The sequence below is a fragment of the Adiantum capillus-veneris genome, chromosome 16, assembly GCF_014529385.1.
Source record: "Adiantum capillus-veneris isolate H3 chromosome 16, ASM1452938v2, whole genome shotgun sequence".
Classification (NCBI taxonomy): Eukaryota; Viridiplantae; Streptophyta; class Polypodiopsida; order Polypodiales; family Pteridaceae; genus Adiantum; species Adiantum capillus-veneris.
Genome location: NC_140946.1, coordinates 154,920,679 through 154,936,366, shown reverse-complemented (window position 1 = coordinate 154,936,366; position 15,688 = coordinate 154,920,679). Strand labels below are relative to the sequence as shown.

The window sequence follows — 15,688 nt, the reverse complement described above, 5'->3', positions numbered from 1 at the left end:
GCGGGGTGACAGACAGATGCTTGAGATTGACTCCGCCGTTCCTTCACAGTGGGACGTAGTCATGCGCGGCACGGTTCAGATGCCTCCACATAGTGGCTGGGAAGGTCTCTTTGCTCAGAGCACTCTCTTATTAGTTCGTTTAGACACCATGCTGTTCACAGTTGATGCTGACTACTCTCAGGGGATTCATGCTAGATTGACATATGATACCACCTCTCCGCACCTTGTCTACCCCGGCGCTCGATCGGAGGCCATACGAGTAGTTGGCTCCCGCGGGAAGCGTCGTTGTGTTGACCCCCGTTTCGCTTCCGCTGATGCCGCACTTTGGAGGCTCTGGGTGTGGGAGGGTCGTGCCCTATCTCAGCTTTATTGGGACCCAGGAAAGTGGCATTGGCCTCACTCTAACCCCACCGGTGCACATGTATCATTCTTTGAGTACACAGTCAAAATTGGAAGATTCGCATTGATGAGACAGCACCCAGAGCAGCCCACTCGTATGCGTTTCTGGTTACATTCAGGTCTCTCCCATGCCTATCTACAGCAGTTTTGGTCAACCATCTGGGATTTACATGCGGCTCGTCGTATTTCCTTTTTCCTGTGGATGACGGCACATGCCGGACTTCCAGTTGAGACTTGGTTAGCTTCTATGGGTCATGATCCGTTATGTACTCGCTGTTCTTTGCGCCTACCAGAGTCACCTGCACACTGCCTTTGGTCATGCTCGTCTTCTCATGCAGTATGGCTAGCAGTTTGCTTTTTACTTAGCAGAGCTGGTGTTCAACATGGATTTCTCACTTGGGGATCTGTCTCCTGGTTGATGCCGATGCCCGGACCGCATCTTTTCTACGAGGGCTCAGACACAGATCCAGCTCTTATGCTTACCATGACTGGTTACTGGCGAGGGACTTTAGCTATGTTACCACAAATTGCTTGGCAAGGGGATCCTCGGACACGTGATGAAGTTTTTTCAGTCATCACTAGCATTACACTATGGAATGTTTGGAGAGCTCATTGTCTTCACATTCTAAGTGCGGCTCCACAACTCCTTCAGGATACCCTCACTGCCATTTGGCTGGACATCATTCAGACCCTGATTTGGCAGTGGGATTCTTCCTTAGGTACATCTCGAGCAGCCGAGGCTCGCCGATTTGCCTTCCTTCGGCGTTGGGTCCGATCCCCACTCTTCTTCTCACTTACAGGTGGCCAGATTACGTGGCATTATGCCCCTCCTCGGTGGTTTCTCCTCCACTCATCACACCGACCACCATGAGATTGTTCTAGTCGAGTTGTCACTATAGTGGCTCTCATCCTTACATTCAGCTTGTACACCCCACGTGATAGGCTATTTTGGCATCCGCTGGGGATTATATTGTACTCAGTAATATACAGCCCTGACTTTTTCCGAGAGAGAGAGAGAGAGAGAGAGAGAGAGAGAGAGATTTCATTATCGTCCTCGAAGGTGAAATATGACCTATGGGACCAACAAAACATACATATTGGGACCTCTTGCTAGAGGAGTACATGGGGAATCATGATTAATGTGGATACAACAAAATTGTGACCTATGTCACTTGGGAAGAAGGGGAAGGGGAAGGTGGCTTGGGAGTTTTTGGAGCTCGGAATTCCTCGATGATGGCCTTGTCGCCTCGGTAGACTGCCCATTTGCCGGCTGCTCATGCTTCTCAAACCTTTTGGAGTTCTTGTTTCTTGACTTTGAGTTGGGCGGGGCCAAAGCCTCGCTGATCCATACTTTGGTGCCCTTGAGAAGTCGTGCTTGTAGTAGAAGTGCTATGCAAGCCTCTTTAGTCTTGAAGACCAAGGTGCCTTGGTTGGTGCGGTTGTCATGGTGAACCTTCTGAATTGTGTCGGGGTCGAACTCCGTCGGTTGAATGGCTTGGTTGAGCTTGACTAGTGTCGAGGTGTACTTGTCGCTTTCTCCCCACCAAGTAGAGGGCAAACCGCCGATGCGGAGAGAGAGAGAGAGAGAGAGAGAGAGAGAGAGAGAGAGAGAGAGAGAGAGAGAGAGAGAGAGAGAGCTTTATTAACGTCTTCTAGAGGCCAAACTCGGCCTATGAGACAAAACCATGTACATGTGTGTATCCTCTAGGTATCCAAAAAAGTGCTGAAAAAAAACTGAACTCAAGTGATATAAGACTAGAGGTGAGGTGGTACAGTGCTGCAGTAATCAGATAAGAGGTGGGGTAATACATGTGCCAATATACTAAGGGGATGGAGCTCTATCTCTAGTAGAGAGAGAGAGAGAGAGAGAGAGAGAGAGAGAGAGAGAGAGAGAGAGAGAGAGAGAGAGAGAGAGAGAGAGAGAAAGTATATGGCAGGTCATACAAGATATTGCTTTTAGTGAAGATAGTCATTGGATTGTTGTTAGCTCATCAAGAGAGAGAGAGAGAGAGAGAAATGAAATGTTATATTAACGTCTTCAAAAGGCCAAAGTGACCTATGAGACCAGAAAGTTATAATGTGGTGGATCTGATACAAAGTCAGAGTAACAAGATGACAAAATGACAGAATGACAAAATGACAAAATAAAATACTATGGAATCCTAAACTGCTAGGTGTAGACTAAGCAGCTAAACAACTAGCTGGGATGGGTAAATCACAGAGATCCAGCATCGGTCCCTAGCGGATCTCATCAATCTCCTCCATGGTCAGTAGTCTGACCGGGCGTTGTGCATGTCGAGCCAAAGTGATCCGAATCCTCTGATGCAGCCTCCGTCGATGCTGTGTAGTCCTCCGCAGTCGTGGGCGTCTGGATCTCCCTAGCTCAGTCGCTCGGTCGATTAGTATGCCTCTGGTGTAAAGCGACGGGCTCTGCTGTGGTAGTAACTCCTCTGGGTGTCTAGTGGCAGCTCTAAAGAAGTCTGTGATTTGTCTCTGAGACTGGCTAGCCTCTCCTCTCATCAGGCTCTCTCTGTGTCTGCGCAGCTCGAGCAAAAACAAACCCAGGCATCTCGGATCCTCGTACCGCATGACTCTAGCGAAAGGTCCAAAGCCCTCTCCGAACAAGCAATGGAAGCGGTCTCGTATCTTGTAGTAGACGGGGCAGTGGCATGTGTAGTGCAACTCTGTCTCAGGCTCGATGTCACACAGGGGGCATGTCCTGGCCTCTGCTGGTATTCCGTTGTATCTCTCGGTCTCGATCCGCAGCTGGTGTGAAGATGTGCGAATCTGGCCAATAACACATCATATTCCATGAGACAAGTGGGTGTCCATGTAGCTGGGCCTCGTCACAAAACCATCCTACGTAAGCTGGAGGAGATGCTCTCTGTAGAAAGCCATCTTCGTGCCTAGCTCTTGTGCTGGTTGTATCCATGTCCTCTTGGTGTCTAGCTGAGTCAAATCTTGGCGAATGAGCCTGGTTACCTCGGACTGTGTAAGAGTCAGAGAGGGCGCATCCAGTGAGTACTGGAAGGGGGGCAATCTGTCTATGCTGAACCCATGCATCTGAAACCATGATGTCATCTCCCCGTACCAGCATGCTGTATCTCCTTGCATCTAACTGTCGAGAGGACTCAAGTGCAAGGCGTGCATATCTGTCTTCGGGAAGTTCCCATATGCGGTGCATGAAGGAGACAGATCTGGTGAGCGCCTCAACCACCAGTGGGGGGGCAACTAGCTCTGCTCGTACAATAGCACGTGGTACTGAAGCCTTGGCTCTAATGAGCCGCGAGATCATAGAGACCAGAGGCTTCTCCATGTCCCCCCATCCATCCCTGCGGCCCGTCCTCCCATGATGATCCAGTGAAGGTCCCCAAATCTCAGCTCCATAAAGCAATGCAGAAGCCACCAGAGTGTCAAAGAGCCAGAGCTTTGTCCGAGGCTCCTGAAACTGAACCTGTGAACACATCCTTTCCAATCTACCCAATGTTGCATGGGCTCTGGTCAATCTAGTCTCTGCTGCCCTCCTTAATGAAAATGCTGGTCCACTAAAAACCACTCCAAGGTAAGTGTAAGCATCTGTATGCTCCACCTTCTCCTGGCCGTATGTGAAGGCAGGTGCTGATCTCCTAATCCACTGTGGGGTGGTATTAAATACCATGACCTTGGTTTTACCAAGGTTTACGGACAGACCACTTTCTTGGGCAAACCTATGCAAAGCATCCAAGTGACGTTGCATCCCCTCCGGAGAGTCGGAGATCAACACAATATCATCAGCCGATAACAATAGTGGAATCCATGTCCCTGCCAGCTGTGCACCTCTATCACCATCTCTCTCAATGTAGTCAGAAGCCTCATCTACATACATACCAAATAGAGTAGGAGAGAGCGGGCAGCCCTGCTTCACCCCAATAGTGGAGTAAACCGGTGTGGATAGACCCTCTGGGGTGTGTACATGCCCCACTACTGACCTGTATAATGCCATGACCCCCCAAATGAGCTCTTTGGGTACTCCGATCTGCTGTAATTTGCGCATCAATCTAGCTCTGGGCACTGTGTCAAATGCTTTGCGGAAATCCACAAAGCTACAATAGATCCATCTCCCATGCGCTCTGCCCTCCTCAATGATGGCTCTGAGCGTCAAGATATGGTCCAGAGTAGAAAAACCCCTCCTGAAACCTGCCTGCCCGGCTGCGCGTATCCCCTCCCTCTCTGCCCATCTACTCAGCTGCTGCTCAAGAATAGATGCGTACAACGGTGCCAATGTGTGTCCAATCATGATAGTGCGATAGTTCCCAGGCTCCATGGGATCTCCCGACTTGAAGATGGGTACAATAGTAGATAGGCTCCAAGTATCAGGCAAGCCCTCACACATGGCACGGTTAAACATAACCGCTAGAAGCTCTGCTAGTAAATCTCTGGCATGCGTGAAATGCTCAGCCACTAGGCCATCATGATCATATGCTCTCCCAGTCCTCATCCTGTCAATGGCCTTCCTCGCCATCTCAGCGGTGAAAAAAGCACATGTGTGTGGGCATGGATCGGGGGGGTCAGGAAGGGGGGGCTGCTCAGGAACTGTGTACAAAGATGATGCATACTAGCCCCACGCCTCTGTAGAAGTGATGGCAGGGGGGGGGGAGTGCTCATGAAAGAGCCTCCATGCCTCACGTGAGTCCTGACTCAAGAATAGCTGGTATAGATCTTGCTCTAGGCGAGCCAAAAAAGCCCTCTTCTTCCGCCGCACTAGGCGTCGTAAGTCAATCTGTGACTGCCTGTGAGTGATGTCCCCCAAAAGCACCTCCTTCTGAAGTCTAGCTCTAGTGTCCCGGCATTCCTCATCATACCAGCTGTTCTGGGGCATGCTTCCCGAACGGCTTCTCTGCTCAGGCTGGGTATGTGGGTATGCCTCTGTTGCTGCATCATGTAGTGTCTGTGTCAGTATAGTAGTAAGCTCCTCCAGAGGTCGCTTGGATCCTCTGTGCAAAGGCGTTTGTAGATCCCATCTATTTATACAGAGTCCGTCTCCCCTGTAAAGGTGTAGCGAGTAGGGGCTGCTGCCCGTCGCTTGTGTGCTACACTAAACTGAAAAGAAATGGTCAGCGACACAAGAGCATGATCCACTGCCACACCAACAGGTCTGGGTCCAACCGTAAGGTCCTGGATACTAGAGATGAGGCTCGGCTGTGCCATGACATAATCCACTGTGCTGGCTCCATGTCTGTGTGGAAAGCACGTAAAACCCCCCGTAGCGGGAAATCTCTGTAGGCCATTCAAGATGACCAATCCATGTGCAGTTCCCATGTCTATCAAGTGTCGTCCATACTCAGTGTGTTCTCCATCCTGTGATAGTCTGGATAGGCCCGTCTCTGCAACGTCTCTGCAACATCCAACTCTCTCAGCATCTCCTCTGAAGTATCATAAAATAATGTTTGATGATGGGCAGTCCTAGCATTGAAATCCCCTAGAATGATGATGTCACCATCTCTAGAGAACTCCCATATGTCATCATCCAGAATAGAGAAGGGGGACTGTCCTCTGGGTGGTGCATACATTGACGTACTCGGGGGAAAGTAGCAAATAGCAATGTAAAGATATATGCCCGTCTCCGCTCTCAATCTCACCCACATGTACCTAGCTTGCTCATCCCTGCGGGCTATATGTATCAATGGCTGCAACTCCTCCCTGAATAACACTGCCACTCCTTCTAAGCCCCGCCCTCTGTGCTCTGATCGTGTCTCCTGTCTACTACAGGCTGTCTCCCATCTATATCCACTAATATGAGGCATAGATTGCCCAGGTGCCTGATGTGTCTCAGAGTAGAAGACGATGTCTCCTCCCGTAAAACTATCCTCAAAGGCACCCACATCAAGGCGCATAGATCCATTGCAATTCCAGGTGGCAACTTTGAGTGTGGTCCCATAGGTCTCGCACCGTCATGTGGAGCGCCGCTCTATAATCACCCTTTGCCATCTCTGTAGAAGGCCATCTTTCCCTTCTCCCTTGCCGCTTGAATCTCTGGCATTACCTCTCTCATATGCGCTAGCTATGTGAGAGTGAGGTCATCTCCAAGGAATATGCCCGTTTTCTTTAGTGTAGGGCGCTTCTTCAAGAAGTCCTTCTTTGCCTCCATGGATGGAAAACGGATGATTAAAGCTCTCCCCTTTGACGTCTCCCCATTGCCTTGTGTCTTCTTCCCTACCCTCCACGCCTTTGTATGAGTAGCCTCACTACCCATCATGCGGAGAAGTTCTTCAACTTCCCCTTCCACATCATCTCGGTCTTTTAGACCGGTTACTCTTATATGCAATGCTCTAGTTTTCCTTTGCTATTCTTCTTCTAGAGTCATGTTGATGATTGTAGGAGTGGGGACGGATGTGGTTTCTTTCCCTTTCCCTTTCTTAGCGACTTCTATCCATTTCTCAGCCTCATCCGCCTTCTTCTGTGTCTTCGTGATCACATCCATCCACGAAGATGTCTATACCACCTTCTGTTTCTCCTCCTCTGTGATCATCCATACCTGCTCCTTGATGACCTTGATCTCGTCTATCACCGAGGGCTGAAATTCCCCTTCTTCCAGTCCACTGCTTACTCTATCCGCAAGTTCTCGCTTGAGGGCTGTGACCTCTTCTCTAAGTGCCTGTGAATCCGCCTTAAATGCTTGTAGCTCTACGTGCAAGTCCTCTTTCTCCTCCTTCCACTGCGCGCTTTCATTAAGAAACATTTGAAGAAGGTTGGCCTTCTCTTTCCACCATCCCTCCGTCTCTGCTTTCCATTCTTTCATCTGCCTTTCCATTTGTGTTATCCGCTTGTTTGTAAGCGCAAAGGTTGCCTTCGTATGGGGCTTACATATCGGCGAAATGATCATGGCCTCCATTGGCGAAGTGCTCATGGCCTCCACTGGCGAAGCGCTCATGGCCTCCATTGGCGATGCGGATATAGCTCGATGCTCTGGCTCGGTTGAGTCCATGCTGGCAGGGCACACTAGAAACCTATCCAAAAACAAGGATAGGCGAGCGAGGGTGTATCCTCCTCAGCTCGGCAAACCCTCCGATGCGGGTGTTTACATCAATTCAGCCCACTACGGGCGTAAGCCACCGAGGCAACTCAAATGAAGACCTTGCACTCGCTGTCCTGCGCAGTGGCAGACAAAAGAAAAATGCACGTGCCCCCCCCCCCCCCCCAAAGCAAAGTCAACTCATGGCTCAGACAGGCCCCTGTTGGGCGCTGGCTCAATCCACGCGCAACCCCCTCTGTGGGAGAAGCTCGCCTGCTGCAGCCTCTACGTGTCCTGCACCTGCGCCCTCTTCAGCCTGCGCGTTGAACCTGCTGCAGTCTCTCCGCGCCTTGTACTTGCTGCGTCACCTCTTGCTGCCCTGCGTGCGTCACCTCTTGCTGCCTTGCATCTGTTGCCTCATCTGCAGAGAGAGAGAATCTCCCTGCGCGGTGCCTCTTGATGCCCGAAACACTAACACACAGGCAGAAATGAATTGCCCTGCGTGCTACCTCTTGCTGCCCTGCACCTTGCACCTGCTGCGAGACAGAACCTTAAGCGAGAGAGATAAAGAAAATTCCACTCACCTGTTGCGTCATCTACAGAGAGAGAAAATGAAATGAAATGTTATATTAACGTCTTCAAAAGGCCAAAATGACCTATGAGACCAATCAGTTACAAAATAGTGAATCTAATACCATGTCTGGGTACAAAAGAACTAGAAGTGGAACAAAATACTACTACTACTACTACAATCTAAAACTACGTGGGTGTAGCAGCTGATACAATAGGTACCCGGTAAACTGGATGTAACAGTGTGAGAAACAAAGATGGAAGAAATGGTGAGGATCCATCCTCATCTGCACTCTGGATGTCGAGAGAGTATGGCTCGAATCTTCTGTTGTAGTCTCCGTCGATGCTGTGTAGCTCCTCTCCTCAGTCGCGGTCGTTTGTATCTCTGTAGCTCCAATGCTCGGTCGATGAGAGTGCCAGTAGTGGTCGAATGAGTGTGGGACGAGCTCTGCAGTGGTGGCTGCTCCTCTGGCTGTCCCATATCTAGTGAAAAGAAATCTGTAATGTGTCTCTGGGACTGCCTCTCTCTAGCTCTCCCCAGTAAAGTGTCTCTATACCTGTGTAACTCAAGTAGATATAGTCCAAGACATCTCTGATCCTCATAACTCATGACCCTAGATAGAGGACCAAAACCCTCTCTGAATAAGCAGTGGAAACGCCCCCGTATCTCATAGAACACTGTGCAATGACATATGTAGTGCAACTCTGTCTCTGGCTCTCTCTGGCATAATCGGCATATCCTGCTGTCTGCTGGTATCCCTCTGAATCTACCGGTCTCAATCTCGAGCTGATGTGAGGATGTGCGTATCTGACCAATGGCACAACGCAAACCATGAGACATATGTGTGTCCATGTAGCTGGGTCGAATCACAAACCCATCTCCTGTGAGGTGGAGAAGATGCTCTCTATAGAAAGCCATCTTTGTGCTCAACTCCTGAGGCGGCTCTATCCATGTCCTCCTAGTGTCGAGCTGGATCAGGTCCTGACGAATGAGTCTAGTGATCTCCACCCGTGTAAGAGACAGCGAGGGTGCCTGAAGAGAATACTGGAAAGGGGGCAACCTGTCCATGGTGAAGCCATGCGTCTGAAACCATGAAGTCATCTGTGCATACCAGCATGAAGTGTCCCCCTGTAGAGCTAACTGTCTGGAAGACTCAAGGGCCAATCTAGCATATCTGTCTCTAGTAGTATCCCATAGGCTGTGCACAAAGGACACTGATCTGGTAAGCGCCTCAATCTCCATGGGGGGGGCAGCTAGCTCTGCTCGAATGATCGCGTGAGGTACGGAGGCCTTGGCTCTAATCAATCGGGAGATCATAGATACCAAGGGCCTCTCCATACCTCTCCAACCATCCTGGCCTACAGAAGGTCCCCATACCTGTACCCCATACATCATAGCTGAGGCTACTAAAGTATCAAAGAGCCATAACTTTGTCCGAGGTTCCTGGAACTGAACCTGCGAACACATCCTCTCCAAGCCTCCCAAGGCCGCATAAGCTCTGGTCAGTCTAGTCTTTGCTGCTCTCCCCAAAGAAAACCTCGGCCCAGTGGCGTGAGCCCTCTGCCTGCCTGCCTGCGCGTTTCTGCACCTGCGCAAGCCTTCTACCTTCACGTGCTCATCCTCGCGCTAGAGAGAGAGGACAGAACAGACAGCAGGTTACGCGGCAGCAGCAGCAGCAGGTTACGCGCTAGAGAGAGAGAGAGAGAGAGAGAGAGAGAGAGAGAGAGAGAGAGAGAGAGAGAGAGAGATGAAATGAAATGATATATTAACGTCTACAAAAGGCCAAAATGACCTATGAGACCAACTGAGTACAATGATGAGTCTAGTACCAAGTCTGGGTACAAACAAAGAAAACTACAAACAAAGAACTGATAGGAGTGCTACCGACTCCTATGGGTGGCTGGTAGGCTGAGCAATGGTATCATGCCATAAAGGTACAAAGTGGGGATAAGTGTCACCATGATACAATATAGTAGTAGCATGAAGCCTATCTTGATCGACACTCTGGGTGTCGTGCTAGAATCCTGTGGATCCTCTACCGCAATCTCCGCCTGTGCTGCGTGGCTCCCCTCCTCAGTCGCGGTCGTCTCGATCTCCCTAACTCTATAGCTCGATCAATGAGAGTACCGCTGGTGTGTGTATGGGTGGGAACCGAGCTCTGTGGTGGTGGTGTCCCCTCTGCCTCTGTGGTACTCAGACTGAAGAAATCTGAGATGCGTCTCTGGGACTGTCTTTGTCTTTGCCCATTCAATAGAGCGTCTCTATGTCTGTGAATCTCAAGTAGGAATAATCCGAGACATCTTTGATCCTGATAACTCATGACTCTATCTAACGAGTCAAAACCATCTCTGAATAGACAATGAAAGCGTCCCCGTATCTCATAGTAGACTGTGCAGCAACATATGTAGTGAAACTCTGTCTCTGGCTGTGCATGGCATAACTGACATATCCTACTGTCTGCTGGTATGCCTCTGAATCTACTGTCTCAATCCCAAGCTGGTGTGAAGATGTGCGAATCTGGCCTATAGCACATCGTAACCCATGAGATAGATGTGTGTCCATGTAACTGGGCCGTGTGACAAATCCGTCTGTCGTGAGTTGAAGAAGATGCTCTCTATAGAAAACCCTCTTCGTACCCAACTCCCGTGATGGCTCTATCCATGTCCTCTTGCTATCAAGCTGGATAAGATCCTGCCGAATGAGTCTAGTAGTCTCCATCCATGTAAGAGCCAAGGATGGTGCATCAAGAGAATACTGGAAAGGGGGCAGCCTGTCCATGCTGAAACCATGCCTCTGAAACCATGAGCTCATCTGTGCATACCAACATGATGTATCTCCCTGTAATGCCAGCTGTCTGGATGACTCAAGAGCAAGCCTGGCATATCTGTCCCTGGTGGTGTCCCATAAGCTGTGTACAAATGATACTGATCTGGTGAGTGCCTCAACCTCCATAGGTGGGGCAGCCAGCTCCGCTCGTATGATGTCATGTGGGACTGAGGCCTTGGCTCTAATCAGCCTAGAAATCATAGATATCAGGGGTCTCTCCATATTACTCCATCCAGCACTGTCAATAGAGAGAGAGAGAGAGAGAGAGAGAGAGAGAGAGAGAGAGAGAGAGAGAGAGAGAGTATATGGCAGGTCATACAAGATATTGCTTTTAGTGAAGATAGTCATTGGATTGTTGTTAGCTCATCAAGGGGAACAAATCATTTGTTTGCCATTTCACCATTTGGTGGCGCTGTTGGAAAATCTACTCATGGAGCAAGTCTTGTTGACCCCCATGTTGGACCAGTACAATCAAAACCGTGGTGGTCAAACCTGGGACCATTAAGGTCCAATCAGCATGCTTTGGGGCCACCTCCTCCCATGATGGGTTTATCAGTGGTAAGTAGAATAAAAAATGGAAGTGGTGGCTGGCGTGGAACAGTGAGTGGTGGTGGTGGTGCTGCTGCTGCTGGTTGGAATTGCAGCTCGTTTGGAGCAGTTGCAGTAGTTTTCCATAACGGGGCTGGTCATGATCTTGACAATGAAGTAGGACAAGGTCGTTTGAAGGAACAGCTGTGGGTCCTTTCTCCTTCTGGCCACCTCATCAGACATGCACTTCATTTGTCAGCTGGAACAGAGGGTTACTCAGATAATAAAATGGCATCTGATAGCCAAAAGGAAGCTCTGGACTTGAAGGTGACACTGGAACCTTTACAGAAGTGGGATTTATGCCGTAGACCAAATTGGATGGAACGTGAAGAATCTATTAAAGGTTTGTCACATGTTGAGCTTACACATGAGGAGGCAAGAAATCCAAGGATTTTGATGGGGTCTTCTCAGAATGAAGGAGTATTTGAAGGAGGAGAAACATTCACAAAAGATATGACCTCAAAAGAGATGCGTCAATGGTTTTTATCCAACGCTGAAGTACAGATGCATCATTTGAGGCCACCAATATGGGCCAATTCTCAGGTAGGGCTTGGCACAAGTAGACACTTGAAGATAAAGGTGCGGGTATAGAAATGGCCTTATGATTTCTCTTTTTTTTTGCCAGTTTTCCTTTCATGTTCTTTCTGGTGTATATAATGAAGGCATCCAAAAAGAGGATTCGGGCGGTGAGATTGAAATCGAGAAAGTTGTCAGCCTTGCTGTGGAAGTAAGAAAGAGGGATTTAGTGCCCGTCTTTGACATGTTCAAGGACTACCAGTTTGGAGAGGATGTGAGGTATAAAATGAGGAATTACTGTAGACCATTCGAGGAAGACATTTTATTTGTTTCTCACATTTTCCTCGATTTCAGGAAATCCCATTTTCCATTAAAAGATGGGTTGAATTTGTCGGGCCTTCAGTCAGCCATTCTCTTTGGGGCTAAGGCAGATGTCAAGGGTTTTCAAGCGCAACATTTTGGCAGTGGTAGCAGTAATGGTTCAGGAGGAAGTTTGTTTGATGCAGGATCGAATAATGGTAATGATTCAATTGAAGGTCTGGAAGTTTGTAACATGAAAGCTGCTGTGTTTGTTAGCATGATGCAAGATATGTTTTTTGGACAGCTTAGGTCTGCCCATCCCAAAATGGTACATCTTCTGTTCATATTTATGTTTTATTTTGCAGATCGTGCTCTGTGCCTGCAATCTCAGCGTACGAGTACCTCGTCTCTTCGTGATCCTGGCACTGTATTCTGTGCTGAGGAGAGAGGAGTACAAGGCACTCGATATCCTACTGTTAGGTCATCAAATGCGAAGAAAGACGACGTGTTATTGATGGCTGGATCTCCACCCATGGATATCCCCCATCTAGGCCATCAACCTTCTTTTGTGATGGGCTCCCAAAATGGTATTGATTTTGCAAATGTTCCACAGAAGAGGGAAAGAGACTTAGTGTCTTCACATGCAAAAAATGTAGCAGCAATCAATGACATGCCTTTTACGTGTGAAGCACGACATGCTGATGTAGGCTGTCTTTTCAATGGTGGCCTTGGTAACCATGAAAGTTTGGAGTGTACAGACCCTGCAGTCACTAGAGCTGAAAGTAGATGGGTTGCATGTATAGCTGAAGAGGCATGCCCATCGCAGATGGCTGCTATCGATGAGAACTCGGAGAATCTTACGACTGCCATACAGAGTCATTTACAGAACATTGACTTACAGGGTTATGATGCAGCTGCAGAAGATGTTGAAAGCACTGATGGGAACAGCAAGAGTGAAGACTTTGCAGGAGAGCAAGGAGAAGATGGGTTTGAAGAAGACCATACTGAGGATGGTTGGGAAGGTGCTATGTTCCCATTTGTTGAAGGTAAGAGTCATATCATTTGAGAGGTTCACACAAATTGCTGAAAAACCGGTATATTGACATGGACGTTCTTTCTTTTAACAGACTGCTGATGGGCGTTATACCTGATTTTGCCTGTTCGCCCGTACTCTCATAGGAATGCAGGATATGATTCCTACAGGTGAAGATTCTATTGAAATCTAGTACTCGTTTTTGTTGATTTCGAATTATGACTATTATTTCTTTTATTTGTATATCTGCAGTAAAAGATGTTATGGTTGCAAATTAGTTTGCATTTGAATCAACAGTAAACTCTACCCCGGTGGTTTACCAAAAAAGCTTAAGACGCTTCACTAATCAATGCAACAAGGACTTTACTTCAAAAGGATGATGATAATTACCTCTGTATATAGCTTCTCCGTTTGTGCAGGATTAAAAGGATAATTAGAAGCTGGGACCCAAAGGGTCTGCAATTTGATTCTTACATACCGAAAATAAATCTCAAATTGAGTGAACTTATTTTTTTTTGTAAAAAAAGAAATGGAGCATTATATCTAGGAGTTTGTTCTGATCTTTCCTGCGTATTGCTGAGCTTTATTATTTGCCAGTAGCCTGTTTGCAAGAGTGAAGGTTTTCCTGGAGCTGTTTGTGCGTGCTCTAATGGTTTGCAAACTCACAGGTAGAGAAGTCCAACACTTTGACTTACAAATTTTTTACCCAGGTTTAATACCAAACCTGGGTACTGGCTGTTTTAGGAAGTAAATTCTATAGTTTGGTCTATATGCATGACTACATCACAAGCGTGCTCGAGTTTGCTGATGTTATCACCAGCTTGGGCCCGACATGCACTTTTCAACATCCAGACCTTGGTCATGTCCATGGGGAAGCCTTTGTCTTGTTCTTTCTCTCTCATTTTTTGGCATTCTCTTTTTCCATAATGTCCAATAGGAGAGAGAGAGAGAGAAAAAAGAAAGATAGGAAAGATCCTTAATGTCTATGTGAGGCCAAAGTCGGCCTATGAGACAAATCAAGTATACACGTGTGAAACAATCTAAACTGGCACATAATAAGGATAAGGATAAAAAACCTTGGTTTGTGATGGGATCTATGGGGAGGAATGGAGCTCTAGTACTAGGGATATGTGCATGTCTATATGCTCAGGTAGTACAACCATGGGAGAGAGAGAGAGAGAGAGAGAGAGAGATGAAATGAAATGAAATGTTATATTAACGTCTTCAAAAGGCCGTAATGACCTATGAGACTAGAGCGTTACAATGTGGTGGATCTGATTCAAAGTCAGAGTAACAAAATGACAATAAAAATACTATGGAATCTTAAAGTGGTAGGTGTAAACTAAGCAGCTAGCTGGGATAGCTAAATCACAAGTCACAAGATCGGTCATTGGTGGATCTCATCAATCTCCTCCATTGTCAGCAATTTGATCGGGCGTTGTGCTATGTTGACCCCTTTCCACAGCACTGACATGTTTCTTTCATTGAAATTTGAACATGTTGAAATGAAGTTATAAAATGGGGCACAAATGTCCGAAAATTTTTGAGAGGGATGAGATAAGCAAAAAGAAAGAAGGGAAAGAAAAATAGTGGCAATAAATGCGAACGTTTTCAGAGTTTATGAAAATTTTAAAATTCTGATGGTCTACCTAGAGAAGATGTTACAAGAGTGTTGCTAGTCAAGATTTGAGGATGGAAAAGTTCACATTGAAGCATCAAAATATATTTTGTAATGCCATATACCAGGCAATCTACAAATCAAGTTTTGGGATTTTCAAGGTGGTGATATCCAATAGAATGTTATGTAACATTTTTCTAAATTTTGTGAGAGCAATACTTATAATGTAATGGTGATTGTAATTTATTTTGTGCCTGAGCGAGCTTTACTTATGGTGCATATTGATGCATGAAAATATAGATATTCATTAGGATGTTATGTAACTTTGTCTTGAGCAATACTTAGGTTGTAATAGTGATTGTAAGTTATTTTGTGCCTTAGTGATTATTACAGTGCATATTGATGCATGAAAATATATGAATGTCGATCACATTGAGAGAGTTTTGGTCAATGATTGGACGTTTCACGTTTGAGACAAAACTTTAAGAAAAGCATGTACGTTGGAAGGTAAAGGCGAGGGACTACAGGCACATTGTCTAATTTCAAACAATAGAAACATGTTGACATGCATGGTAGAATTGTGAATGCTCTCTCTCTCTCTCTCTCTCTCTCTCTCTGTGTGTGTGTGTGTGTGTGTGTGTGTGTGTGTCCCCGTTGAATAGGGACTTGTGGCCTATGAGACGCACCTTGCACATAAGACACGCACGACGGTATGCACCAGCAATGATTCACTAATTGACACACCTAGGGGGACTTGAGGAGGTGATATAGGGTGGGGATGTTGTACTACTCATCGAGAGACCTAAGAGCTCGGAGTGTGGACTAATCAGAGCATGGGTATGTGGG

General features: G+C 47.3%; 1 protein-coding gene across 2 annotated transcripts in view; it reads left to right on the top strand.

Moving 5' to 3' along the window:
• LOC147440103 (autophagy-related protein 18h-like) overlaps positions 1-13,787 on the top strand; it is a 63,354-nt gene extending 49,567 nt beyond the window's left edge. Inside the window, exons 5-10 of one of the 2 annotated variants that reach the window (XM_086483864.1) lie at positions 11,100-11,918; positions 12,001-12,170; positions 12,246-12,427; positions 12,557-13,237; positions 13,319-13,394; positions 13,477-13,787. In XM_086483864.1, the coding sequence (XP_086339990.1) occupies positions 11,100-11,918; positions 12,001-12,170; positions 12,246-12,427; positions 12,557-13,237; positions 13,319-13,326 (1,860 nt within the window). In that variant the 3' untranslated portion in view covers positions 13,327-13,394; positions 13,477-13,787. The remainder of the gene's footprint in view (positions 1-11,099; positions 11,919-12,000; positions 12,171-12,245; positions 12,428-12,556; positions 13,238-13,318; positions 13,395-13,476) is intronic. The other variant, XM_086483865.1, reaches the window with a different exon arrangement.
• Positions 13,788-15,688: the final 1,901 nt, after the last annotated feature.